We start from the raw sequence: 26,698 nt of genomic DNA on the forward strand, positions 1-26,698 counted from the left end.
ACAGCTATTTCATAGTGTGATCATAAAAAACTGATTTTCCTGTTATGAGGAGAGGCAAACGTGTTGCCAAATCTTACCTCCATGTCTTCTTCATCCACTTCCTCACTTATGTCAAACACACTGTCCTTGGACAGGCGCCGGGCGTAGATGTCCAGCTCGGACGCTAGGTTGCACTGCGGGGTGATGGACAACTTTTTTCTGAAGGACGACTGCATCTGCTCTCTGCGCTCCTGACCCTGAGCATTGGTGATGAACGCCAGAACAGACTGGCGCCTGCCATTGAGGTGCTGCAGCCCGTGGTGATACATGTCACTCCGTGGAAGCACCTCTTCGACCTGATCGTCCTCAGGCACCACTGAGAATCTTCTCTCTGAAAGTTCATGCACCCCATCGTCCATGGATGTGGACTGGAAGTTATTCTGCTGGGAGTTCCCAATGAATGAAAACTTGCGGGCAGCTGTGAGAGGGTTGAGGATGAGTGACGGCTTGCGTTTTTCGGGATAGCCGTCGCCCATGGCGTGGCTGTGAGACGGCACGTGGCGGAAGGATTGGCGATTGGGGTCTGGGCCTCGGAAATTTGCTGTTTCATCCACGGAGACTCTGCGAAGAGTTTCCGTGAGAATGGAGCCGCGCCGCTCCGCGTTGATGTTGTCATAAGCTTCGAGACCAAGCAGCAGGGAGCTGAAGTCTGGCCGCTGCGCTTGAAGCTCTGAGAAGGTGCCGTAGAAGTAGCAGTCTCCGTTGTGCAACAGAAGGATTCGATCCGCCCGCTTCAGGTGCTCCAACTTGCTGGTGACCACAACGCGAGTCTTGGAGGCCATCAGTTTACAGACACATCTGCAAATTATAAACGCACACATAATTCCAAAACGTAAAGGAATTAATTCAAATCATGAACAAGAGGTCTTTATAGAACTTAGCAATCAGGTGCATAAACAAAACCTTAACAGGAGAGAGCTGTCTGCTGAAACAATAGAAAGATTCTAAGACTCCTTGAAGAAGGTAAATCAGCACAGTGATGCAAAAGATGCTGGTTATTCCCAGTTGGCCTGCTCTAAACTGTGGAGCCGATGCTGACAAGATAGGGACGTTGTGGACTTCAAAGTGTCAGAACTGATGAAGAGAAACATTGTTCCAAAAATAGGAAATGCACAATGAAAGAAATGGAAGAAAAGCAGCAAACATGAGAACGCTAAAGCCAAACTTTAGCGTTCTCAAAGTTAAAAAACAGTTTTAAATAAAAAATAAACAGAATTTTACCTCAATGACAAAGACAATCACAATGAAAATTAGGACATAGATTAAACTCCTATTGGTGGAAATGTAGCGTAGATAAGTACTCCATGAGGTAGTTTCGAATATCAGCTGTTGTATGAGAACGATGAATGATTACTGAGGAAGAATATGGTTATAATTTAGAAAGTCCTCAGATAATTAAAACTCTCAGAAAAAAAAACAAAAAAAGTGGAACAGTTTTTGTTTTTAAAGGAGCTTTAGTTTTTCTTCCACACTGAAATGATGGTGTGCCATTTTATAGTTTAGTTTTATTCGTTTTTATAGTTTTATACTTGTAGTTATAGTTGTTTATAATATGTAGATGTTAAAGGGCCCGTATGTGTTTTCCAGCCAGACAGCATTATTTTACAGCATAATAAAATAAAAGAAATAACTATGATAAACTTTAGTTGTTAAATAAAAGGCTGTATATATCAAACATGACTGAAAAGCAATTTGACTTTGCAATTTAACGCCCTTAAATTTGGTCTTTTGTCTCTTTAAAATGTTTCTGCTCTTTTCAACAATCCGCCTTACGTGTTCATTGAAGGAACACCGCTTTTCCATTAACCCTTTAACATTTTCAGCAGCGCTGCACTGAGAAGTAGCTTCTATAATGATCTCAATCGAGGTGCAATTAGACCAAGTGTTTGCTAATTGCTGCTGCTGCTAGTTTGAAGGAGCTGAGTGAGGTAGGACTGCTCCCTCATGCAGAAACTTGATTTGGAAACTGCAGCTCCTAGGAGAAGCTGTGCATGGAAGGTAGAGCTTGGTTCCCCTAAGTGTTTTACAAACTCGAATGGTTGCCACTGGAGATTCAAACTTGCATGAAAGAATCCAAGCAACACTCCGGGTATGTTTTTGATGAGGGAACAACAAAGGCGATTTTACATCAGACTGCTCCTTAAAATAAAATAGAATTTTGCCATGAGTTTTTATCTATATTTTTGCCATAAAACAACAACCAATAGATGGTATTTTGGCATAACTAATCCAATTCTTTTTCCATGAAGTAAAAGAGAAAAAAAGGTCCACTTCCTCAGAAGATTACAGTGTTACCAGAGAAACTTTCCCCACAGTCAAAAAGCATCTGAGACACAGGGAGAGCATTGACCTTGAACTTTCTGCAGCTCTATCTCCCAACCCCCACCACTGCTACATGAAAGACTCTCTGTTAGGATCCTTACTTGTCAAAGATCTCTTTCTCTGTTGCAATGTCCAGGTGGGTGAAAGGTGCATCGAGCAGGTACAGGTCTGCATCTTTATATACGGCCCTACAGTGAAAAACAAAACAAACAATAATCATATCTAATCAGAGGACACAAAGACAACAAAAAACTGTTGCAAAGTGTGAAGACAATAAAGTTTTAAGTAAACATTGGAAATGAGGGGGAAAAAAGGTAACTGGTGTAGTGTGGGGAGAGGCCACTTATCTACACAGTGCTAAAAGGAAGTAAGGTTTCTATGGGACTACTTTCAGGAATGGTGGAAACCACAAATCAATAACCACATAAATAATGCATTGGAGTATTAGAGAGGCTCTGGTTTCCTACATAGAGATTTAGTGAGGCAATAAAACTTTATCAGTAGGAATGTGACTCAGAGAGGTTCTTAAAAATAATAAACATGAATAAAAAGTACGCTTGGGTTGTTAGGCAACAATATAACAAAAAAGTAAACTGGGCTGATCCTGTTGATGGCAGATTTTGATCTAAAATTCTTCATAAACTGCAGTACAAGTACCACTATGATGGCTGTACTGTTACCAATTTAAGCATTAATTCTCCACAAATCAATGAACTGTGATGTAGTGGATTCAGTTGAGTTCAGTTCAGTTTCTTTATGTTGCACCAGTTCAATACAAATGTTAAGGCACTTCTGGAGATTTCAGTGGAAAACAACATATTCTGGTTGAATACCAACGAATACCTTCGGTATTGTCCTTTAACTTGAATTTCAGAGAAACAACTTTTTTCAACAGACCACTTTGCCATTTATCGCTTCACAACATTTATTTATGACTCACACAATTGTTCTTTAATAATTAAAAAGATCATTGGAACGTTTTATGAGCAGTGAACAATGGTGACCGATTAGTGTGTGAGTACCTGGCGAGGCAGATCCTTGCTCTTTGACCTCCACTAAGGGTAACCCCTCCCTCAGCAATGGGCGTCTTATCTTTCTCAGGCAGCAAGTCAAAATCCTTCAGACAGAAACAAAGGGGTCACTGGGTCAGACTTCTGTGTGGTAAATGCAGTTTGAAAAATGTTAAAATACAATGAATACAAAAAGAGTTGTTACTAACGACAGGAATGACTCCTTATCTCCTTGTTCACCTCATTAAAACTGACATAAAAAGATGAATGTGTAAACTTGGAATGATATCAATATGCTTCCACAACCTGCCAAACATCAAGTAAATGGTTGCAAGCAGCTAAGCCCAAAGAAAGTGAAGGATTATGGGAATTCAAGAGTGGGGTCCACTGAGATGGGGTTAATTGTGGTCCAAACAAATGGAAACTAACATGGCAATAATGCAGTACAAAATATTGACTTGACAAACATTTATGTGAAGTGTAAGTGAGAGGTAAACAGAACATTAACCATATAGAGACAGAAATGCAGAAAATGCAGAAGAACAAATTAAACTTGAGCCAAGGTGGTGATGATTCAAACCATTTTAAGCTTCACTGGATGCAAATGAAAAACAACTTCATACCATTTAGGAGTAGCCTGGTAAAAACTAGCCTGTTGTTCTACACTTTGCCTCATCTGGAGGGATAACCAACAATCAGTTATTGTTATTTCTCTGTTGAAATTTTAAACAATTGGATCTAAAGTTATCTCATTGCTAACATTTGGTTGTGACGTTTTCTAATGAGCCAGTTATGAACGAATAGTGCTATGAAGCTTTGCTAACAATAAAATGTCTTAAAAACTTTAATTGCTAGCTCTTGTTCACTTCCTCCACTGCCATTGCCAAACTACAACCATACATAGGGTGACTTCCTTTCAGAAACAAGAAACCCAGCGTCGTCTTTCACAACTCTTCGTTCTGTATGCTAACAGGCTAGGATGAAATTCATCCTGAGAAATCGAGCTTACTGGGACAAATCTCGGATGAAGAATCAGGCGTAGGAAAGCAATGGCCAGGCTAATTTCGCAGGTTATTTTAAATAAAACAGTGTTTTCTGTTATGAGGATACATGTCTGCAGATAATTCAGCAAAGGAGAGCGAAACTTTCAGCAGATCAAAGGAAAGTTGAACACAACGAAGTGGTTCTGCTTTACACTTTTGATCTTTCAGTCTCTTTCTGACATGGAACATGCAGGAAGGGAGGAATGCGAGTCGTTTTGTATCAAGAGATGAACAGATCACAAATAGAACATCTTAATCAGCTTTCTCTACCTTATTGTCAAATTATTAAGAATGACACATCAAGCCACATCATAACACAAACCACAGGTGGGAGAAGCACATGGGTTTGACAAATGGTGTAGCTAACTAGTGACAGTAAATGGAAACCAAAAAGACAAATTGACATTTAATGTTGAAGTTTATACCATTGAAGCATCCTACCTTCTTAACAACAGCTTCCGCTCTCCCAATTGTAACGCATAGGGAATCAACATATTAATGTTAACACCTTGTACAATAAGTTAGCATAGTAAGACAAAACTAAGTCACTCAATGTAAACAAAAGGTAAACAATAAAGGCGTGAGCCAAGAGATGAATTTCCAAGGGAAGACCACCCACAACTGTGTTTCTGCTGCTTCAGGGACAACAGACAACACCATCATATGCCATTTGACCTCCTCATCACCAACAGAAGCTGAGGAGCTAAGGTACTGCTTCCTATGCTACGAGAAACTTCTTCTAAATGTAAGTCACTTAGTGTTTTTTAATTCTCTCGAAGTGGGTTTAAGCTATTTTTTGGGCAATGACTGCTTATGACTGCTCATGCTTAATCGTTTTACAGAGCCTTTGCTAAGCCACTTAGCATTGACCAATACAATCAGTCAAACTTAAAAAAAGATCCTGAACTCAAACATTTGACCTGTGTTGCATCTGGACATCAGTCATATTATCAAAGAATGTTTTAAATTGTACAGGTTTACATTTTGTTGGAAGAATATTGTTGCCAAACACATTCCATTTCTTAACCTGAAATTATGAAAATAACACGGTTTGTAAATACAAACATGTATTTTCCAGAACCACATAGGTTTTGGAAAAAGTTCTTTGACTCCAGTTTTATTTAACTTACAGTCAGCAGTTAGTGTCCTGTTTCATTTGAACCACTTGTATAAAGTCAGATTTTGACACTCTTGCATCCCTATCTCCTGAAAAACAAAACACGCTGGTGTTGTATGCTGGCTCTGTTTGCTGTGGCAATATAATTAATATGTTTTTGTTCAAATGACCCAGTCAATGTCTGTTCTACAAGGGATAAAGCAGTGAGTTTATATGATGGCGTGACCCACTGAAATAGTTGTGGGAAAGATATTATGGAATATAAATTTCACAACTATTACACAAATCTTTTGGAAGCATTTGTTGTTCAGTAACAAAATGATTTAACAGGACAAATTAAGTCAACAAAACCCTCTCAGGTTTAAAATGTACTTCTGGTTTACTGTACGGTGCCAATGACTGAGAGAAGGCTCAGTCATTGGCCCAGTGACATAACCAGGGAATTCAGGAGAGACTTTATTATGCTGAGTGTCCATCACTCAACACTGAAGCTCATGAGTGTGAGTGTCTGTGTTTCAGCGTAGGAAACAAAATGTGCAAATACATATGTGTCTGTGAGTGTGTAATTGAATATACTGCATATAGAGAACCAATTTCATAGTACTTACCAACAAAGGGAGATCTTTTGTGAAAAGTGACCTTTTCCCATTCCTCACATTTTTTGCATTTCCACTACGCCCTACTAGTTAGGTTTAGAGGTATTGTGGTTGAAGTTTTGGTTCAGGTTAGGGGTAGAGTTGGGGAAAATGTACGGGTCACGTGCGAATGCAGTTAAATAAATGGAAGTCAATGCAAAGTTCTCAGTTTGTATAGAACTACAAGGATATGTTTGCGTGTATAAACCAGGTTTTTATATCTTTGTGGGATCCTATGTCTAGAATGTAGGGTTGTGGGGACCACTGCTTCTTGTGGGGACATTTTCTTGGTCCCAATGTGGGAAAATGCTGTTTTCGGGTTAGTGGTTAGGACTGTGATGGCTAGATTTAAGGTTTTGGTTAGAGTTAGGTCTATGATGGTTAGGGGTAGGGTAAAGGTTATGCTACTGAAAATGACTGGAAGTCAATGTAAAGTCCCCAGAAGTCATGAAAATACGACCGTGTGTGTCTGTTGTTTGGTGGGTTGCATAACTGTTGCAGAAGTAGACAAAAGAAACCTGAAACAGTTACACCTGGAGTAAAACAGAATCACTAATGACCTTGCAATGGATCCAAAGGAGCAACTGTTGACATTTCAATTTAGTGAAAAAAAAATAATAGTTGAAATTTGAGCTAAACTGAGAGCAATAAAATATTTTGTTTTCCATTATTCTTAGTAAATTATAAATGTTGTGCCTTTTGCTTGCTATTAAATATATTATATCTTCAATTGCAAGGCATGCTTCTCATGTTTTTTGGTATGAAACAAGTCCACAAAAGATCCACAAAAGAAGAAAGAACAAATGAGCTACATGTAGAAGTGAATGTACCTCTTCCAGCTGGCAGGCCTTAATGATGGAAGCGTAGCGAAATTCGTCATACGTCAGGCCGAAAAGGATGTTGTCACGAATGGTCCCTGGCATTATCCAAGAAGTCTGCGGTGAATACGAAACCCGACCGCTGTGTCTAATTTTGCCCTCTGATGGCACCAGCTCTCCCAGGATCATCATGAGGAGGGAACTCTGAAGAAAACAGGGAAGGGCTGGAACATGGATTTCTACAACATTTTAAGCTCGAGATAAACAGGGTTTGGTCATATCCTGCAGCGTTTTACAGTCTTTGCATTTCACTTACAGTACTCACATTACATATTTTTAATATAAAGAGCATAAGCACTGCTTTAACTATTTGCTTGAAATACCTTTCCAGACCCAGTAGATCCAGCCACTCCGAGCATCATGCCTTCCTCTAAGCGTAGGTTGATGTTTTTGAGGACAGGTGTGATGTATAAGTTAGTGAAGAACAGTCCATCGTCACCGGTCATGTGTCCATTTGCTTTGTTCTCCCGCTTGATCTTCTCAAAGAGCGCAACAATACCCTGCAAGAGAATCTATAGGTTTTAGTACAGTGATGAAGACACACAGGTATTTACAGTCCTTAATACCATAAAGATACCAGTTCACCTTTGACTTGGAAGACCTTACCATATTGTACTACCTACACATTAGCATAACTTGCTAATGTGTAGCAATTTTATTTTTCTTCTTTTTTTTTTTTTACATTGCCTTGGGAAATTATTCATATCTCTTGAGGCTTTTCACACTTTTTCCATATTACAACCACGTAATGTTTATGTTTTCTTTTGAGATTTGAAGTGGAAGCTGAAGGATGAATGATTTGCAATGTTTTTTGTACTCCAATACCCCAATATCAATATCAAACTGTTGACCAAAAGTTATGATTAGAAGGAGTACTGTATCAATCCCTCAAAATGTCAAATAATATCTAAATTAGATAAGTGAACATTCCAGAGCAGGACCAGTGAAGAGAGAGAAGTAGGAAGTTCAGACCATTTCACCATCACCATGACATGTCTGGCAAACTAAATAAACATTATCAGGAATGTAATATTATGTGTTTTGCTGAGATCAGCTGATCAACCAGAGAAAATCATACAAATGTCAAGGATGTCAAGGACACATTGCTCTTGTATGTAGGAGGTCTACCTCCTCTTGCCATTTGTTTTTCTTTACTTGTATGAACGAATTGTTCAGAGGTAACCTATGATAAAACAGTTGTGCAAAGATGGTCAGGGAAAGCTGAAGAAGGTCCATGTGGGGTCATTTTTAGGCAACAGATTGGGATGACATGGAGATGACTATGTGGACAACGCCATGCCAAACAGAACGATGATTTGATTCCCCAATGATAAATGTCTGGTTACTAGTGATCTGAAGGAAATGACTGGCAAAAAAAGTGTGGGAGACAAATAAATACTGAGGAGTTTTCAAAGCAACTTAAAATTAGGATTGGAGAACATGCATTTCACAAATATGGAGTTTACAGAAAAATGGGATTGCTGAAAGAAAAGTTCATAAAAGTCTTAGTCTGTTTGCCTATAAGCAGAATAGTTTTCAGACTTTTCTGCCTCATCTTGTTCCTTCAGATAATGAAAACTCCTCTGAGTATGAGGAAAAGAAGCACAAGGACAGGAGAAGACTCACAAAGGCCCACAATAGCCTTTTTCAACTCATCTGTCACTGGCTCTGAACAGATTAAAGGATGACGCAGAGCTATGCTAGAAAAGGGGAACCCTGCGTGACTGACTAGGTTATTCATTGACCCCCCCCCCCCCGGTGACTTTTTATGGGCCTAAGCTCCAGTAATGCCAGTATTGGTTGTAGTTTGTCATGAAATTCTCATTCTAATGAGCTGACGTACATGCTGTCAGCTGTAAAGAAAAAAGAAAGAACAACAGCCCCCTTGACATTTGTGTGCGAATCAACACATTCCAGGAAGAGCGTAAAAACAGAATTTGGGAATTGGGTAATGAACACCGAGTCTCAGAGGGAAAACTAGAGTGTTCCCAGCAAAGTGGTGACACCACCTGGTTAATTAACTATGCAAAGTGAGGGATTGCTGGGCGTCTGTTTTCTCACGGTATTGGGTAGACAATGAATCACACCTGTTAGACTAGGTTTACAGCCTTCGACTATAGATAAGAAATTACATTCCACTCCTGGTGACAGTGAGGAATGAACTTTTACACCTGTAACTCATTGTGGAGTAAGGAGCTGACTTTCCTCAGCGCCATATTGCCGGAGCTTGGCATAATGATAGAGAAACAGGAACAGCAAAATTCTCCCACTAAACAGACCATTGCTGGATTTCATGCTGACATACTGCAAGTTAGACAGTATCATTTTTCCTCTCAACAATTATTACTAATATGAATATAAAAAACATGGCATCATCTGTGGGTAAAATTATTATTTGTCCAGAGATGATTCATCTTTAACTTTTACAGAATAAAATGTGTTTCATAAATGAATGATTAAACCTCTGGTTTGTGCCTGTTGAGTTGTATTGTCAATCCATATCAATGAAAACATCTTGCAGCAGCATGCATTTTATGTTTAGTAATGATTGTTGTAGACTGGTTCATTTAAGATGACATTTTACATAATGCATCAGAATGACGACAGCTTATTTAAAAATATGCTTTAATTTTTATCATTGTATTGTTTTGCTTTTAAGCAGACTGTGAATAAAATCCATATTTTAGCAGAGACAGACACTTAATGAAAGACATATGCCATCTTTATTTGACAAGAACACCATTAACAAATGTTTTAAAGTGACTGACTTGTAAAGGCAAGTTCTGCACCACCGCGTTACCTTTACAGGGGTTAGAGCTTAACTTGAAAAGGGGGAATGAATTATGAAGGCCTGGGTTGTTAATAAGAAGAGGTATGCAGGCCTTATTAAACAGGACTAAGATTTGGATTCTCAGGTGTCTAACTGTGAATATCAAGGTATCACGATACGAAACAGCAGTGCCTGTACCCGAGATATGTTACATTGCAGTCATTCTGGTCTCAACGCTGGATTGGTTCATTAATTACATAATGAAAAGGTATTTCTGTCAGGTCAAAACTGTACATTTTTACAAAAATTTAGTCTAAATGTGTCATATTTAAAACCGTCCTTTCAAATTTCAGACTCTCAGCTTTAGAATAGCCAAACACTGACTCTTTTTTTTTTTTTTTTTTTTACAAATCAGAATTATTGTAACAACCCAACTGCAAAAATAATGAAATGGGTTCATTCATATGAACTTAGACCGCTTTACACCAGCCAGATTTAAGTGATCGAACCATAAATTAAATATTTGCTTCACGGACTAATGCCTAAATGAGGAAAAAAAGTTTAACCTTTACATTGGAATTAGGTCTATTGCACTCTAGGATTGTCCAAGTGTTGAACTGAGTTTGAAAACAGACCTCATCCCAGGATGCAGAGACATTGATCAGCTCCAATCCAACTGTGGTCAAACTGTAATCCATTACTTTGTATTCTTCCTTAAGCAGGAAATCCTGGAAGGGAAACACACACGCACGCACACACACATACACATGCAGCATGCACAATATCAATGTTTCCTTCATTATGTTGTTCAGCATGGTTTCAGATGCCAAAAGCAAAAACTAACATTTTACATACAATTTTAAAAATCAAAGCAACAATTACAGCCATTTAACATCAGCTTTATTAGATATTAGTTTTGGATGGAATGCAGTCCTTTCTTGTGTGAGACACACTAATATCTGAATGTCAAATTACATTATTTGAAACAGAGGTATCCCTAAAAGTAACATAAATTCTTAAAAATAGATCAGTGTACTTAAAAAAAACACAAAAACAACTGATTCTGCCTACCTCGATCTTCTTGACCAGTGCCAGTGTGTCGTACCACATCTGGATGGAGCCTGGCAGCTGGCGGGTGAGTGTCATGCGTAGCACAACACAGTATGATGCTGTGGTGAAAATCGGCCGCAGTATCATGCCTTTACTGAGTGCATGTGGCACGATGGCCGATATGATAACCAGTATGGCAGAGAAAAAATATGAAGCACTGTAGAAATAGCGTAGAGAGCCAATCTTTCTGGTTAAAGTCATTTCATCCCTGAAAGGAGAAGCAAAATTGACATTTTAGGTAAATATATTATCATACACAACTATTACTTTACCCTAGGAGTGCACAGAAGTTTTTTGTCCAATCAGCAATCTTTAAGAAGCCTGACATGCCAATTCTGATTTTGGCTAATGCCAGTTTTTTTTTTTTTTGTGCTAATTATAGGTACCAAGTGATGAAGTCGGGAACAGATGGATGATGGCAGGGCAAATCAGGGCAGTGGCTGATTTTCTCATCTTTGCACAGGTAGATAAGATCGGTTGATAATATTGGTTTCACATGTTTGCATCAGTCAATCGCTGATCTCCCAAAATTCAGGAAATCAGGGCCGATTTATTGATGGACCCCTTCTTTATTCAATATAACAATGTGCATCAGTTTCTTCATATTTGATATTTAAGGTAGCAAAGTCATTGCTGTAGGCATTGTTGGAGCCTTTTTTTTATTACATTGTGATATTACAACTGTACTGCCGAGGACTGAATATTTAGATTATTAATATTTCTAGGGAATGAAAGAGCTGAATGTCTGTCAAATGTGTAACTTATGAAAACTGTTTTAAAGAAAGAGTATCAAAATGAAACAAGTAGGGAATATCAACAGGCAATGTTGAGCAACTCTGACACTGAAACCAATAAACCTATAAGATTTATAACTGGTTCCAGGAGCCAACAAACCAGCAAATCAGCTGATTTACTAAGTAAGAAAAATATATTTAACACACATATAATTTTGAATACTAGTAAGTTTTCTGTGGAACTCAATTCATTTATCCTTGGTGTTAACACCAGGCCTAAAACCATATAGACGTTTCACAGTATCTGTGCATGACTTTTCCACACTATAAATTACATAATCAACCTAAGACCTCTGTATCAGAATGTTACACTGAAGGGTCAAAATCAATGTTTTCTACAATAAAAACTAGATTTTCAAGCTTGGGGGGAAAAAAAAACAATATTTCCAAAAACATTTTCCCAATTTTAAAAAGGTTTTAAAAAAGAAGCATCAGATATTATTAAACATAATTAATATCTTCATTTTTCCCCCGAGCATAACACCATATGACCGATGAGCAGTGACTAAATAAAATGGCAAATTTTAAAAAGAAAAATCAAGGAAGAACATGTTTTAATTGCTTTCCTTCTTTGTGTGTATAGTGAGTAGTGTACCCTTACTGTCTGATGTTTTTGATGATGGTTTCCATCACTTCCTCCCAGCCGTACGCCTTCACCGAGTGAATGTTCTCCACAATCTCAGAAGTAAGAGCCAGACGTCGGTTTATGAGCCCGGCACGTTTCGCCCTGCACGCAGCAGGCATATTAACATCGGAACAGAAACAGCATACAGAGTAACAATTTTCAAGTTTGCAAGTTTATCTACACTAACAGGAAGCTACAGTTTAAAAAAAAAAGCAAAGAAATTATTTGATTTGAACAAAGATTTACTATTATAGTAGTGTTGATATGTTTTATGCTGTACTAGTAGATTTGTATTTTGTGTGTCTGCGTGTGTGTCTGCGTGTGTGCGTGTGTGTGTGTGTGTGTGTGTGTGTGTGTGTGTGTGTGTGTGTGTGTGTGTGTGTGTGTGTGTGTGTGTGTGTGTGTGTGTGTGTGTGTGTGCGCGCGTGCATGTGCATGTGTGTGGTGACGTGTTCTCACCTAGGAGGTCCCATCTTCAAGGACAGCCACGCTTGGAAAATGCCAAGAAGAGTGAGAGTTGCCAGGGCACAGAAGCCATTCACCTCGATCAGCTCCCAGATCAAACCAGTACACAGGATACATTGCAGAGGGGTGATCCACACAAAGTGTGCTAGACCGAGGCTCTAGAATATAAACACACGCACACGCACACACATGCACATACACGCACAGAGTAATGTTTAATGAGAGTCAAGAGGCACATTGCTGTTGTTTTTATACCCCGAGTGAGGGAGGAATCTTTGAATAAAACAAACTGAAACAACAAAAAACAAAAAAAAGAACAATCAAATCAGCAACCTAAACATCTTTTAATTAATGTTAATATTAACCTAGAACAGCACAAACTGAATTATAGGAAAGCAATATCATGGAAAATTTGTGTGAACCAGGAACACTTTATCCTAGTTACTTTCACTAACACCACCAAAACATCCACCAAATGCAACGTGTCAAAGCCCACAACCCACATCGAAGATCCATGATTTTCTGCCATGATGGAGAATAGTTCAAAAGATTACAGCATTTTGGGAATGTGGTGAGAAAACTCCCCTCTGCCTCTAACATGTGGCTTTGACAATAATCACAAACTGTGACCAATGACAAGCACTAAGACAGGAACGGCTCACCAGCAGGGTTTGACCTAGAAGTAGATTTTCACCATTTCAGAGAAAAGGAAAGAAAGCAATTAAAGAGCACCAGCAATGTACAGACTCACAACATAAATTTGCATGCATTTAAAGTATTACTAATACTAGTCTTTAAAACTTATGAAAATTGTTTCGATTGTTCCACAGTGCCGTTAAGAAATATATAAAACAACTAGTGTACAAATGTGTCACAAAACAACACTTGGCCATAAGTTTTTATAGCCAGAACTTATTTTCAAGATTTTTTTTATTTTATTTGCTCTTATTTTTATTAGTATATATTTTAACAACATACAGTCTGCATATATTTTAAGGCAGTTTTATCTTTTTAAGGCTACTTATACTACAGAGATATTTCTGTAAAAAACTGATAGTTGGTTTTGGAGCTTTCATTTTATTTCCACCAATCAAAAGTGAAGCAGCACAATACAGTGCAAATCTATCAATATCACAATATGTGTATATGTAATATAGATGTAGAGAAGAACTGAATGGACTGCAATAAACACAAACTAATTATTTCATTCAGATTCAGATTCCCTAAGCATGTAAGACTTTTGGTGAGACTTGTTGTTTAATGCAGTGAAGATGGTCAAGTCATTTGGAAACCACAAGTTGGCTAAAAGAAACTTTTGCAATAGCTCGTCATTGTTGAGAAATAATGAACTTTACTCTTTTCTTTAATCTTTTCCTCATGTTCTCTTTTGTTATTCCTTCTGGCTTTTAATAGGATTTAAACAAAGTGGGAGGATAAATCGGAGTCAGATTTATTTCAATTTTATTTTATTTTAACATCAAGATCTGAGCTCTAAGTTGGGAACACTTTTGTTTTAATTTTTTTTGGATTTGTCATTTCATCAAGCCTTGTTTTCTTTCTATTTTTACTTCTTGTTTGGCAGCATCAGTCCTCCATAGAAACAAAGAGCTTCTAAAAAAACTCAGATACAGACGGAGAAAAAAGAAACGGAGGCCAGATGGACTAAATATCCAATCCAAGGAGTTGGGGAAAGAGGCAACAAATTGAAGCACTGTAAATAATTCAGATTATCTCTAATGAATTTAACTATTTAGGAATTTATCTGTAGTTACTCTTTTAAGTGGTACCATTTCTTCCTGAATATTTTTCTATTCTTACAAATAACGATGTTCTGTCTTTAAGACCTTAGAGAGAGAAAAAAGAGTGAGCAGATAAAATGACAACCAGGAAGGCAGAAGGAGACAGCAAATTAAGAGCTGATCATGAGACAATATCAGCCAAGTTTATGGGCCATACCCCTATGTGAAACATGTAAGGAGGGGATCCCTCCTCCCATTTTACAAAGTGAATTCCAGGCTGAAATGTATGCTATGATTTTAGAAGTGCCTCCAGGACTGTATGTGTGATGCATGACTATTCACAATGAATAAAGTGACAAAAGCAGCGTAGTGAAGCGCACCAACTCTCACGTTTCAAGAATCCACTTTCATCACTTCTTTCCTGCTGAGTCTCACCTGTACTGCAGGTGCAGCATCCAGTGATGCCCTATTATCCATTTACTTATAGGTTTCCTCCTTTCATTAATAGCGCACCCCACCATACACACGCACACACACCAAGTAACTGCACCTTTGTATTGGGTTGGCCACATGTAAGCTAGGTGATAATTGCCCTGAAGCAGATTGCAGAGTGTTTCTACATTCAACGTCCAGGTGACACCCCAACAATACAGGCACACACACTTGTGCATACCCTCCAGCTGTTAAGCATAACCTAGCATTTATTTTCCAACCTGTTAAGTTGGTTACATGAAGCAGTGTTTATGAACCCACACTTGATTGACTCTGTGTTGTGTTCCCTCATTCTCAGAAAATAGGCAACAGCTGGGTGTCATAATAAAGGGACGAGGGTGATTGCATCAAGACGACACCTGCTGACCTGCTGTCAACTTTCACATTTAAGCTGGATTTGTTTTACACTAAGCAATGATTGAACTCTAACTCGAGGGGATATTTCACTGGTTCCTATTTCAAGCACAGCGTTCTTTTCTCCTACCTCATCCAGCTTGTTGAGATGGGCAGACATGAGACTGACGAGCTGCCCGGTGCTGATCTTATCCAACACCCTACTGGACAGCTTGAGTGTCTGAAAAGAGTAAATATTTGTAGGTAGTTGAAATTCAATTGGGAAAGCAATATTGAAATTCAATAAGTGAATTTGGAAGGAAAGTTTGTCACACTGTAGGATTACTGGAATCTCTTTCTCATACCTTTTTGTATATGAGGCTGAAGAGGGCAATGCGAATCTGCATACCGAGGTGATGCAGGCCGTAGAGCGCGGGCTGCAGCAGGATGAAGCGAGCAGTGAAGAGGAGGCCAAGCCCCAGGGCCAGGTAGTACCCCTGACTTCGCTCCGGAGCATGCAAGGGGTCAAAGGAAGCAATGATGCGACCTGAAAGCTGAGGCTGCACAGTCTTGGATGCCTCCTACAAAGGAAAGACGACACATTAACACATCAACAGGTTACTGTCGCTTATTTCACCTCCAACATACCAGTGTGAAGTAGAGATCCCTGATCTGCTGCTTGAGATTTATTATTGATTAATATCAAGGTTGAAAGATACACTCAACTCACAATGTCTGCCTATTGTCCAGGATTTTACATGTTTTGTCATTTCCAGTGTTTTCATTGAGGGTATTGGAGGCTCCAGTGAAACCTACATTCAATACCACTAGTTTATTTTGACAATCAATTCTTTTTTCTTTTTGTCAACATGTTTTTCCACACCATAGCTTTTATTAACAGTATGGTGTGATCCAGTCAGAGTTCTGACATGAATATGATAGAGAATTTGTAGAGAGAGCAAAACATTGGCCTAGAAGGCCTTTCAACCTAAAAGACTTGAAGCTCTATTCCCAAAATGTATTATAAAAATATGAGTGGAAAAGCTGGTCGGCCATAATCAGAAACTGGAGAGCTGGGTCGGACTCTCTGGTACAGAACTTAACTGGTTCAAATATTACCGAAAGAACAGGGACTTCCTTGTATCAGTAGGACAAAGGTCACACGTGGGGTACCCCAAAGGTCCATAATGGTTCCACTCCTATTTGATATCTATATGCTCCTACTAGTCCAGGTTATAAAAAAAAATACTAGATTAGATATGCAGATGATACACAGCTGTACATCACGATGTCACCAGGTGACTCTGAACCCATCACAGCACTGAACAGATGCTTAGAACAGATACATGTGTGGATGTTTCAGCTTCACCTACTACTTCAATTATTACCTGGAAACTAGAGATCAGGTTGAAATCTGAGAGTAATGATGAACTCTGACGTGAATCTTCGGAGCCACATAAAGACAGTTACAAAGTGAGCCTTCTATCACTTGAAGAACATTTGCAGCACTAAAAGACTATGTCTCAACAAGATCTTGAGAAACTCATCCATGCATTTATCTTTAGTTGCATTGATCACTGTAACAGGTCTGCCTAAAAAGTCAAGCTGAAAGCTGCTGCTGGCATTCTCACTAAAACCAGGAAGAAAGAGCACATCACCCAGTTCTAAAGTCTTTCCACTAGCTCTAGTTTAGTGAACATACTTTAAAATAATTTATTTAGTTTATAAATCACTGGATGGCTTAGTACCATAAAACATTAAAGACCTGCTGTTGTATCAATCTTCCAGACCTCTCAGGTCTACCTGTTACAGTCAGCTTTGCATCCCAAGAATTAAAACCTAACATGGAAAAAACAACATTCACTTTTGATCTGTAACAAACTTTCAGAAAAGTGCAAAGCTGCTGAAGCACTGAGTTACTTTAAATCAAGGCTAAAACTCAATTTGCTTTCAGCTGCCTTAAATTAATAACTGAAACGTCATGAAGATTCTGTTTTTCAACCTGTTATCATTTTCTCTTATTTTGCACCGTAATGATTTTTGCTTGTTTGTTGATTTATTTTGCTTCTAATCATGTAAAGCATTTTGAATTGCCTCAATGTTGAAAATGTGCAACACAAATAAAATGTCTTGACTTTTTTGTTTGAAGGTTTGAAGGCCACACACCAGTTCTTAAAGAGTTAGCATATCTACAGCTACATCTCAGTAAATTAGCATAAGCACTCACATGAGTCTTGTTCATCAGATTAAAAACACAATTTGAAAACAGAAACCTTTAATCTGGTATTCAACATGTTGTTCATGAAGCCCTTATTTCCGTATTAAAATATTTTTATTGGTTTGATGTAATATTCTAATTTTAAATGTTGTGTTTTTATTAACTGTTAGCAAAAACCCATCAAAATTAACATAATAAATCCTTGAAAACAGCATTTGTCTGATTAATCAGTGTCTAATTAATCTATATAATGTGTTTCACTTAGCAAACTGAGTTACTCAAATAAATTAACTTTTTAATAATATATTCCTTTAACAAGAGACAACTGTATTTGGCAATGCCTTAAGGTATAATATAATTTGCAATAAAATATGCAAGAAATTACATGAAGGATTATTTTTTGTATTAACAGGGAACTTTTTAAAGAATTATACCTTCTAGATACAAAATAAGAAAACTCCCATTTCTCTTTGTGATGTTAGTGAAGCTGTCTTCACTCATTAAAAAAATAATACCTGAATATCATCAGTTAAAAAAGATGACTCATAATCCATTCAGACAGCAGGATCAACAAGTAATTTGTCTACAGGATTACCGAGCAAAAATGTGTTGACTTGAATCAACTTCTTTCAGAACAGCTTTGTATTCCCACAGTGTCCTCTGTGGATCTAACAAGCATTCCTGTTGTCCAGACAACCAGCTCCCACTGTACAAAGTCACCCAGTAGCTGCTGCCCTGTCCCCCTCGTATATCTGGGACAATGACACTGCAGTGCAACATGCCTGTCATCTTCAGACGTTGCTCCAGTGTAGCATTATTAGTCTTGTCTAGAGGGCAACAAGCTTGACACAAAACACACAAGTACCCAGTGGTGGAGCCGCAGTGGGGTGACACAAAGTTTGATCATTTTAATTCAATTGAAAATTAACAGTTGGAGGAAATATGCGTATTTTGACTGCTTGGCAGTTGAAGCTGTAGTATGGAACTTTTATATAAAAAAAACTAAACAAAACAAAGAAAAGTCATTATGTTGTGACAATATGGTATGAGACAGATAATACGTCAAAAAACTGAGCTGCTCTGCCTTCGCGCAGTGCTCCAGAGCAATCTACAAACAACCAGTCAGAGCCAGGAGGGGGGTGAATCACCTGTCACCTGACAGTAGTGCTGTCAATCACCCCTCTGTCAATCACAGCCTGTCATGAATGCTAAAGGTAGTAAGCATGGCCATTGATGGCAGCAGATAAATGGTTTTCCTGTAACGCTAAGTTGCTTCTCCGCGATCAGCACATGTAGCAGCAAGTACATGAAGTTGATTGACAGCACTAAGACCCTCCTCCTGTCTCTGATTGATTGTTTTTGGTTGGCAGCGGTGCATTTCTTCACACGGCAATAGCACCTCAGGGAGGAGATAGAGGAGCTTGATCTTTTCACACATTATCTGTCTCATAGCAAACTGTAACGACATGGTGACAGTTTAACAAATATGTAAAAACATACTTTTTTTTAATAAAAGTTGCATACTGCCTCTCTATATAATATCCTGGAGCTTTTACATATTTTGTCTTAACAATCGCATCACAAACACATCTCATTGTGTGTGGGTGAGAAGGTTAGCATTAGGTCAGAAAAAGGGTATGGTTAGGTTAAGAGTTAAGAAATGCTGAAGGTTTAAGAATATGGGAGAGAGGGGGGGGGGATGGGGGAGGGGGAATAGTGGGGGGGGGAAAATAGGGGGGGGTTGAGAATGTTAGGGTTAGGCAAGAAGGAAGTTAGGTTAAGAGTTAAGGATTGGTGAAGGTTCAGAATAGGGGATAGGGAGGGGGGGAAGAAGAGAGGAATAAAGGTGGAGGGGAGAAGGAGAGAGAAAAGAGGGGGAGTTTTTTGAGAGAAAATTGGTGGGTTAGGTTAATAGTTTGGGTTTTGTTAAGAGTTGGCAGGGGGAGAGTCATGTTTTGGGGACACAAAGCAAAATGTGGGGTGGTGAAAAAGGTTAAATATATATTATATTTAAAAAAAGCATTAATATAAAAATAATTTCCTTGAAAACTTAGCATGCTATATAATGTTTTCTCCAGTCTTCACTGTGTGTTAATTCAGAAACAATGGGTTGTAAATCCATCCAGTTCACTCCCCATGAGATCAGAGTGGAAGCGTGTACATACCCCTCCCAGTTAGAAAAAAACACCATGCTGCAAAAAAAAAAAAAAAAAAAGAAAGAAAGAAAAACCCTTCACTGGACCATAAACTGACCATAAACCGTTGAAGCTAGAAGAGGCATTAAGCATCAGAACACTTTCTGAAATGTGTTTTTTCAAGTGCAATAAAACCAAGAGCTAGATCATCTGGTACTTGCGTAACATTTTAAATTTGCAGCATTTTTAACAAAAAGAGTTTGCACAGTATGTACCATTGGTGATAAGAAACATCTACAGACAAATAAGACTCACCCCGAAGAAGAGGAGGACACCGAAGAAGGCGAACGGCAGGAAAAAGCATCGCGCCAGTGCTTTCAGCAACTTGGGCCTGCCTTTGGCCAGCACCACCTCTTTGTCCCATTCCCTGCAGGATGGGCAGAGTTACAGCACAGTTAAACAGTAATAGAACAATATGCCTACCAGACGAATAGCAGCAAAGTTTGTCTCTGGTTGCTATTTGTGTATTACTACTTTTGTGAAAAAGTAAAAAGAAACATGTTTAGGAATCAGTTCAACAAAATCTACTGACATGTATTGGTTGTAGCTTGTTGATATCAGCCTTCCACTGCGACACAGGTTGGCAAATTTGTTTAGAAACAAAAGTGGATAATATGGTAAAAAATTAATGGTAGAATTCAATTAAAATTTTAAATAGAGGTAATTGCAGGTTCTGTAGTTAATTAATCGCATTTTAATTGGAAACTATATATTGACCAAAAAAAACATTCTAAAAAGCATTCAAAAAAAGCATTCAAAAATATTCTGATTTCAAAAACCCTTTTTGCTACTAAATTATTGAATAAAAAGTCATAATTGCTAAAAAGTCATTGAGATGCTATTTTAGGCTTGAATAGCTTCGCTGATGGGCTAACTAACACAACTTGAACACAACGACAGTCTTTTGCAATCAGATTGTTTTTTTTTTAAACAAAAGTGAACACCCACTGGGACAAGAAAAAAAGCTTTGTCACTCAGTGTCATTTGTGGATGTTGCGCTTCAGATTTACGAGTCTAGCAGAAACGCACAAATACAAAGTTTCCACTCTGAACTTTTGTATGAAAAAAAGAGAAAATAAAAAGAGATTAATGGCTTTAAATATTTTAACACATTAAATTCTATGCAATTAATTAATAGACATTAAGTCAAATTCCTGGCCCTAGTAAAAACATAATACTGCCTTTCTTTAGAAGTAAAATAAAACCATTTTTTATTATAATTTCACTCAGTGAAATTATAATAAAATTTAGATCACAAAAACCTTCTAAGCGGATGTCACACATTGTAAAAAAAAAAAACAACTGTATAATCTGTGTAAGTGGATAGGACAGCAACAGACAGAATATTTCCCACAGATGATATCACAATCTCTCTCTGAATTGGCAGATCATAAACACTTTCTAGCCCTTCATAATCTAATGCCATTCTGCTCACGAACACATGAGTAGAAAATAAGATATTTAGGACAAAAAAATAGAAAGCTACAGTGAAACTTTAATTTTCATTCATACAGCTTTTTCCAGTAAAATCTAATATTACGACATTTAGCTCTCCACCTTCCAAATATGACGTAATCCTAATCTGTATCTGAAAGAACATCAAACTTCCTATTCATTTTTGTTTTGAACAGATTCAACCAGTGGTTCCCAAACTTTTTCTCCTGGGCCCCCCCAGTGGTTTCCAAACTATTTCTTGCTTTTGAAGGCGGCTCGGAAAAACAGGTTACGACATGTTAACAACGAATTAAACAGTTTTAACTGCTGATAAAAGTGACAGAGGACACAGATATGGGAAGTGCGGAAGCCCCTACTGTATCAAATTGACAGAGGAATAACAGAGAGTTGGAGACTTTAAGGTAAAAACAGTGTTCATGGTTTTTTGATTGTCTTTTTTTCATCCAGACGGCTTCCCGCGCCCCCCTTGCAATAGCACGGCGCCCCCCCTATGGGGCACGCCCCACAGTTTGGGAACCTCTGGATTAAACCATAAAGATGTTTGGTCATAATGCACCGCCATGTTTACTGAAACAAAACACAACTAGCTGCCAGGCATGGTGACGTGAGAGCAATGGTTTGAGTTTGTGTTGAAGCCACTGGCAACCATGAACTCCTCTGTATGCTGCACTGTTCAACGTGAGGATGTCTGATCACTACACTTGTAACACTTGGCCAACATGTCATGGATCAGGACAATTATCCCAACCATGGCAGTAAATCGAGAACAGAGCAGCTGAGAAATAAGACAGACATCATGCAAATGGCCCAGACCTCAACCTGACTGAATTGCTGTGATTTGACCTTAAAAGAGTAACAAATAAAATATGAATGAACTAAAGCTAAGAAAAGTGGACCAAAGTCATACGAAAAGCATTTCCTGTTACTGCTCCTTAAGATGGCTGCTTCATCCTTGTTTAATAAATACTGTGATCTCTTCTTTTTTTAGATTTTTGTACACTTGCATTTACACCAAATTCTTTTTAAATATCTCGATACATACAGGAAAAAAAAAACTAAATTACAGCAAAGAGTATGGTTTACGGGTGAGATTCCAGAGAAAAAAAATACTAGATGTGTTGCACTCAGATCTATTTAATTTCTTTTACTATATTCTAGTTAATACTCAGGTAAATCATTCCACAAAGCTTGAAAACTTGAGCGAAACAAAGGATGATGGAGTGGCTGATAGTAAAAAGCACACTTTTAAGGAGGGTAAATATACATTCCCACAAGTCCTCAATGTTTGCCGATCGAGAAGACTGAAACAAAAAAAAACACAAAAAAAACAAAGCTCATTTATCACCCTGTGGGCACACTGACATTTGTTAAGGCTGACTTTTCACCCATCTGTATTAACTGGTCTGTTGGCATCACTCAGGTGATAAGCGCCCCTGGGAGACCAGTAAGTCCAAGGTCGATGTGCCATGCTGCGGGTGTTTAACACTGAAAACTAAATCCGATAGCTCTAAAAGGAAAGAAAAACTCTTCCAAAGTTATGTTGTTGTTTTTTTTCATTATCCTACGAGGTCAATCTAGTACCGCGAGACAAAAGGAAAAACATGCAAGTAAGATGTCAAAAAAAATCCTCATCCACCAGTAGTTCCAACACCTGACGCTAAGCGAAATCTGTCATTGAGGTATAATATAAATTAACGTCTGATATTTTGCAAGGAAGAAAAAAATAAAAATGAAAAAAGAGAGAAGTGGTGAGTAAGACGGAAAAAGGACAGGAGTATGACATCAATAAAACGTCTGTCCACTGCTTCGCTGTTTGTTGGCATATGCAGGTTTGGTTTGTGTCTAACTCGGTTTCAAATGCCAACCCATATTTTAAGTGTGTCCAGAAGAAAGGATGGCATGTGGCCAACTACTGTAAACACACGAAAAGGTCAGACGCACAATTTCAAGACAAATTTAGAGATTACAGACTCTAAACCAACTCATCCTCAGTGAAACTCTCACTTCTTTACATTCAGCTTGCAGTAGATATGTGTAAGAGACACGCATGGTCTTCAAATTCCTTACAAACACACAGACTTGTATACAGCTGAGGGCAATAACTGGACTCTATGACAAATTTCTGCAGAGCTTTTATTCAATGTTATCAAGCCATTCTTGTAGCACAGGGCAATAAATTCAGTGCAATAAATGCTGATAACAGTTTTGGAGATCCAGTTGCTGCTCGCATCAACACATCAAACTACACAGCAATTAAAGTCAGATCAGATTGTGGAACTGAAGCAGGAGGATTTTTTTCAATTGTCTGATGGATTTTTGTCAGCCACTCTTAATATTTCTAATAGAAAACAAGCAAGATTGCTGTTGACAAGTAAAGTAGAATATAAAGGAGGATTACAAAGTTAAATTTGTCTTAAATTACTCAGATTATTATGATTATTTTATGTTTTGGTGAACTTGTTGAAGTGGTTTTCCCATTTGTTAAAACAGGAAATGAAGTAATGCTTTATATTGTTTTGACACTGAACAGAGTGCCTGTGCTTTAAGGCTGTCTTGGTAAAAGCGCACCAAACCATTTTTTTTTACATTTTTCACCTTTATATCAGAACCCTTTAATATGTTTGTGTTTCCATGACAATGTCATGCTCTGGACCAATTTCAGTCACACGTTTTGGAAAACTGTCTGAATCTAGTTAAGTGTAGCTAATAAGGTAACTTGTGAGGATAAAGTTTCTTGGCAAAGTATTAATATTATCAATATTTTCCCTTTTCAAAACATTACAACTACAAACAGAGTTTTTTTTTTTTTGGGAGGGGGAGATTTTATATGATAAACCAACATAATGTATTGTATGATTTCAAAGTAAAAGGTTAAAAGGTAAAAAAATGTTTGTTTGTTTTTTTTTTTTAACAAATAAAGATTTAAAATATGTGGTGTGCAGATGTAAACAAACCATTCTGAATCATGGTTTGTTTACAAACCATGATTCTACATCTAATAAATTACAGACTTGTCTTTTGAGTTAAAACAAAAAACAAAAAAAAAAAGCTTTATATAAAGATTGGAATCTTTAGCCATTTTTCTCAGTAAAACTTTAGACACATTGGATAAAGAGTATCTCTGAACAGAAGTTTATAAATCTCCCCACAGACTTTCAGGTCAGGTCTGGAATTTGACTGGGTTATTTTATTTCACAAATATGCTTAGATTTACCACAGGTGTCAAACTCCAGTCCCCTGGGGCCAGTCCTGCTACTTTTAGACACATCATCTCAGCTTCAAAATACCTGAATTACACAAGCAGAACTCTATAATAGACCTTGACTACATTCTGTTGACATATGCCAGTCATTTGATTCAGTTTTTTTTGCACCAGAGATACAGAACATAGGCCTTTAATGACAGGAGTTTCACACCTATTGATCCACAAACCTTCTGAAGCCTCTAAGAGATTTTTTTTCAAGATTCCTTGGCATATTGCCCATTCACCTAAAGAAAAGCATCCCAACAGCATAATGTTGCCACGAAATTTGACCATATACAGCTCTGGATAAAATGAAGAGCCCACTGCACTGAACCCCATTGAAAACCTCCTGGTTGTTCCACTAAATCAGAGGTTCCCAAACTGTGGGGCGCACCCCCCTAGGGGCGCCCCACAGCCGGTAGCCGCCGCAGCAAGCCCCACAGTTTGCAATGGCGCCCCCACCCCCCCCCCTGCCATTGCAGGGGGGCGCGGGAAGCAGTCTGGATGAAAAAAACAACAACACTACACTGAATTAATATGAACTTGTTTTTTTTTTTTTTTTTGCATTAATTGAGATCTGAAAGCACTGCATCTTTTTTAATTATTTTGACCATTTCTCATTTTCGGCAATAAATACTAAATTTTTGCTTGGAATTTCAGAGACATGTCAGAAATTCATAGAATAAAAGAACAATGTTCATTTTACTCAAACATATATCTGTAAAAAGTGAAATCAGAGAAACTGATCATTTTAAGTGGTCACTTCCTTTTTTCCAGAGCTTCCCTTCCTCCACAAGTTTCCTACCTGGCACTCTAACTGGGACCTGATGGAGTTTTTCTTTTGTCTTTTGTTTTTTGTTTTGCTACTCTTTCCTTTCATTTAATGTTCACCTACATTCACATAAAATCCCAAAATTAAATGACATTTTATGGCTGTTCTATGGCAACATGAGAAAACTAAGTGTGAATTAAAATATTGCGATTCACAGACCTTTCAAGTCTCTCGGAGAGGGTGTCTGCCAGATCAAACGAGGGAGCCTTGTAGACGTCAGCCAGCTCCAACTTCTTAGTGAAACCTTTCCTCAGTAGAGGAGATATCCACCTGGGGACGGGGGGAACCACAGAGTTGGCTATCAGTTGTTTGAAGCAAAGACATTGCTCAACACACACAAAAGCTGGTTGCAAAATCATAAACAAATATGTGTTTAAATTGTCCTGTAAGTCTTGGAGTTGATGTCAGGCTTTCTCTAGTCTAAGGAAGGAGACACAAAAAGCTGAACGCTTTTAGCTGAATTTAGACTGTTATTAGAAGCTCTGGTAGAAAAAAGAAACTGGAATATTTTATATAAACTATGCTTAGTTGTAATAAGAGTAGATTTTTCATTTTTAATGTCAAGTGATTGGCTTGACTTGTTGGGAAAATATTCAAGAAAGGACATTAAACCCGCTAATTTGGAGGTATTGACAAATGCTGAATTGTGCTTCCTTATTTCTAGCACCTTATACCTGAAGCGCATATTGCCAAACTATAGTCAATTCCTTTTGATTCAAAGGAGGGAAAAAAATTACTAAAACACAAATATCATAGTCAAGTGTAAAACACATCAGGTCTGAAATAAAAAAATGACGTCCCCAAACTTTATGTTTTATAAAGGGGTTTTTTGTTTGTTTGCTTTTGGCTTTCTCAGATTTGTCTTCTTCATTTTGAGTCCAGTTTCATTTCAGTTTTATGGGTTTACATTCCGGCTGCACAGTGGCGCAGTTGGCAGAGCTGTTTCCCCCCACAGTCCAAAAACATGACTGTTAGGTTAATTGGCCTCTCCAAATTGTCCCTAGGTGTGTGTGTGTGTGTGTGTGTGTGTGTGTGTGTGTGTGTGTGTGTGTGTGTGTGTGTGTGTGTGTGTGTGTGTGTGTGTGTGTGTGTGTGTGTGTGTGCATTGCCCTGCGACAGCCTGGCGACCTGTCCAGGGTAAACCCCGCTTCTCGCCCGGAACGTTAGCTGGAGATGGGCACCAGCAACCCTCCTGACCCCACTGAGGGACCAGGGTGTAAAGAAAATGGATGGGTGGATGGATAGGTTTACATTCCCGAAGATGCAGCCCAGAATCACCTGCCTGCTCATCGGAGCGCACCCCGAATTACGCAAAACTTCCTTCAACCGCAATGAAAATCCTATTTGTAGAAAGATACTTTGCGCACTTGCTGACATAATCC

General features: G+C 38.2%; 1 protein-coding gene across 1 annotated transcript in view; it reads right to left on the bottom strand.

The window, feature by feature from the left end:
* cftr (CF transmembrane conductance regulator) overlaps positions 1-26,698 on the bottom strand; it is a 48,955-nt gene that overhangs the window by 21,573 nt on the left and 684 nt on the right. The window contains exons 2-14 of the mRNA XM_008410653.3: positions 25,476-25,586; positions 20,041-20,152; positions 15,738-15,953; positions 15,524-15,613; positions 12,803-12,966; positions 12,320-12,445; positions 10,886-11,132; positions 10,450-10,542; positions 7,368-7,544; positions 6,997-7,188; positions 3,384-3,478; positions 2,463-2,549; positions 78-837 (exon numbers count right to left, since the gene is read on the bottom strand). Coding sequence (XP_008408875.1) covers positions 78-837; positions 2,463-2,549; positions 3,384-3,478; positions 6,997-7,188; positions 7,368-7,544; positions 10,450-10,542; positions 10,886-11,132; positions 12,320-12,445; positions 12,803-12,966; positions 15,524-15,613; positions 15,738-15,953; positions 20,041-20,152; positions 25,476-25,586 — 2,470 coding nt within the window. The remainder of the gene's footprint in view (positions 1-77; positions 838-2,462; positions 2,550-3,383; positions 3,479-6,996; positions 7,189-7,367; positions 7,545-10,449; positions 10,543-10,885; positions 11,133-12,319; positions 12,446-12,802; positions 12,967-15,523; positions 15,614-15,737; positions 15,954-20,040; positions 20,153-25,475; positions 25,587-26,698) is intronic.

The sequence above is a fragment of the Poecilia reticulata genome, chromosome 6 (assembly GCF_904066995.2).
Source record: "Poecilia reticulata chromosome 6, P_reticulata-male-v2, whole genome shotgun sequence".
NCBI lineage: Eukaryota > Metazoa > Chordata > Actinopteri > Cyprinodontiformes > Poeciliidae > Poecilia > Poecilia reticulata.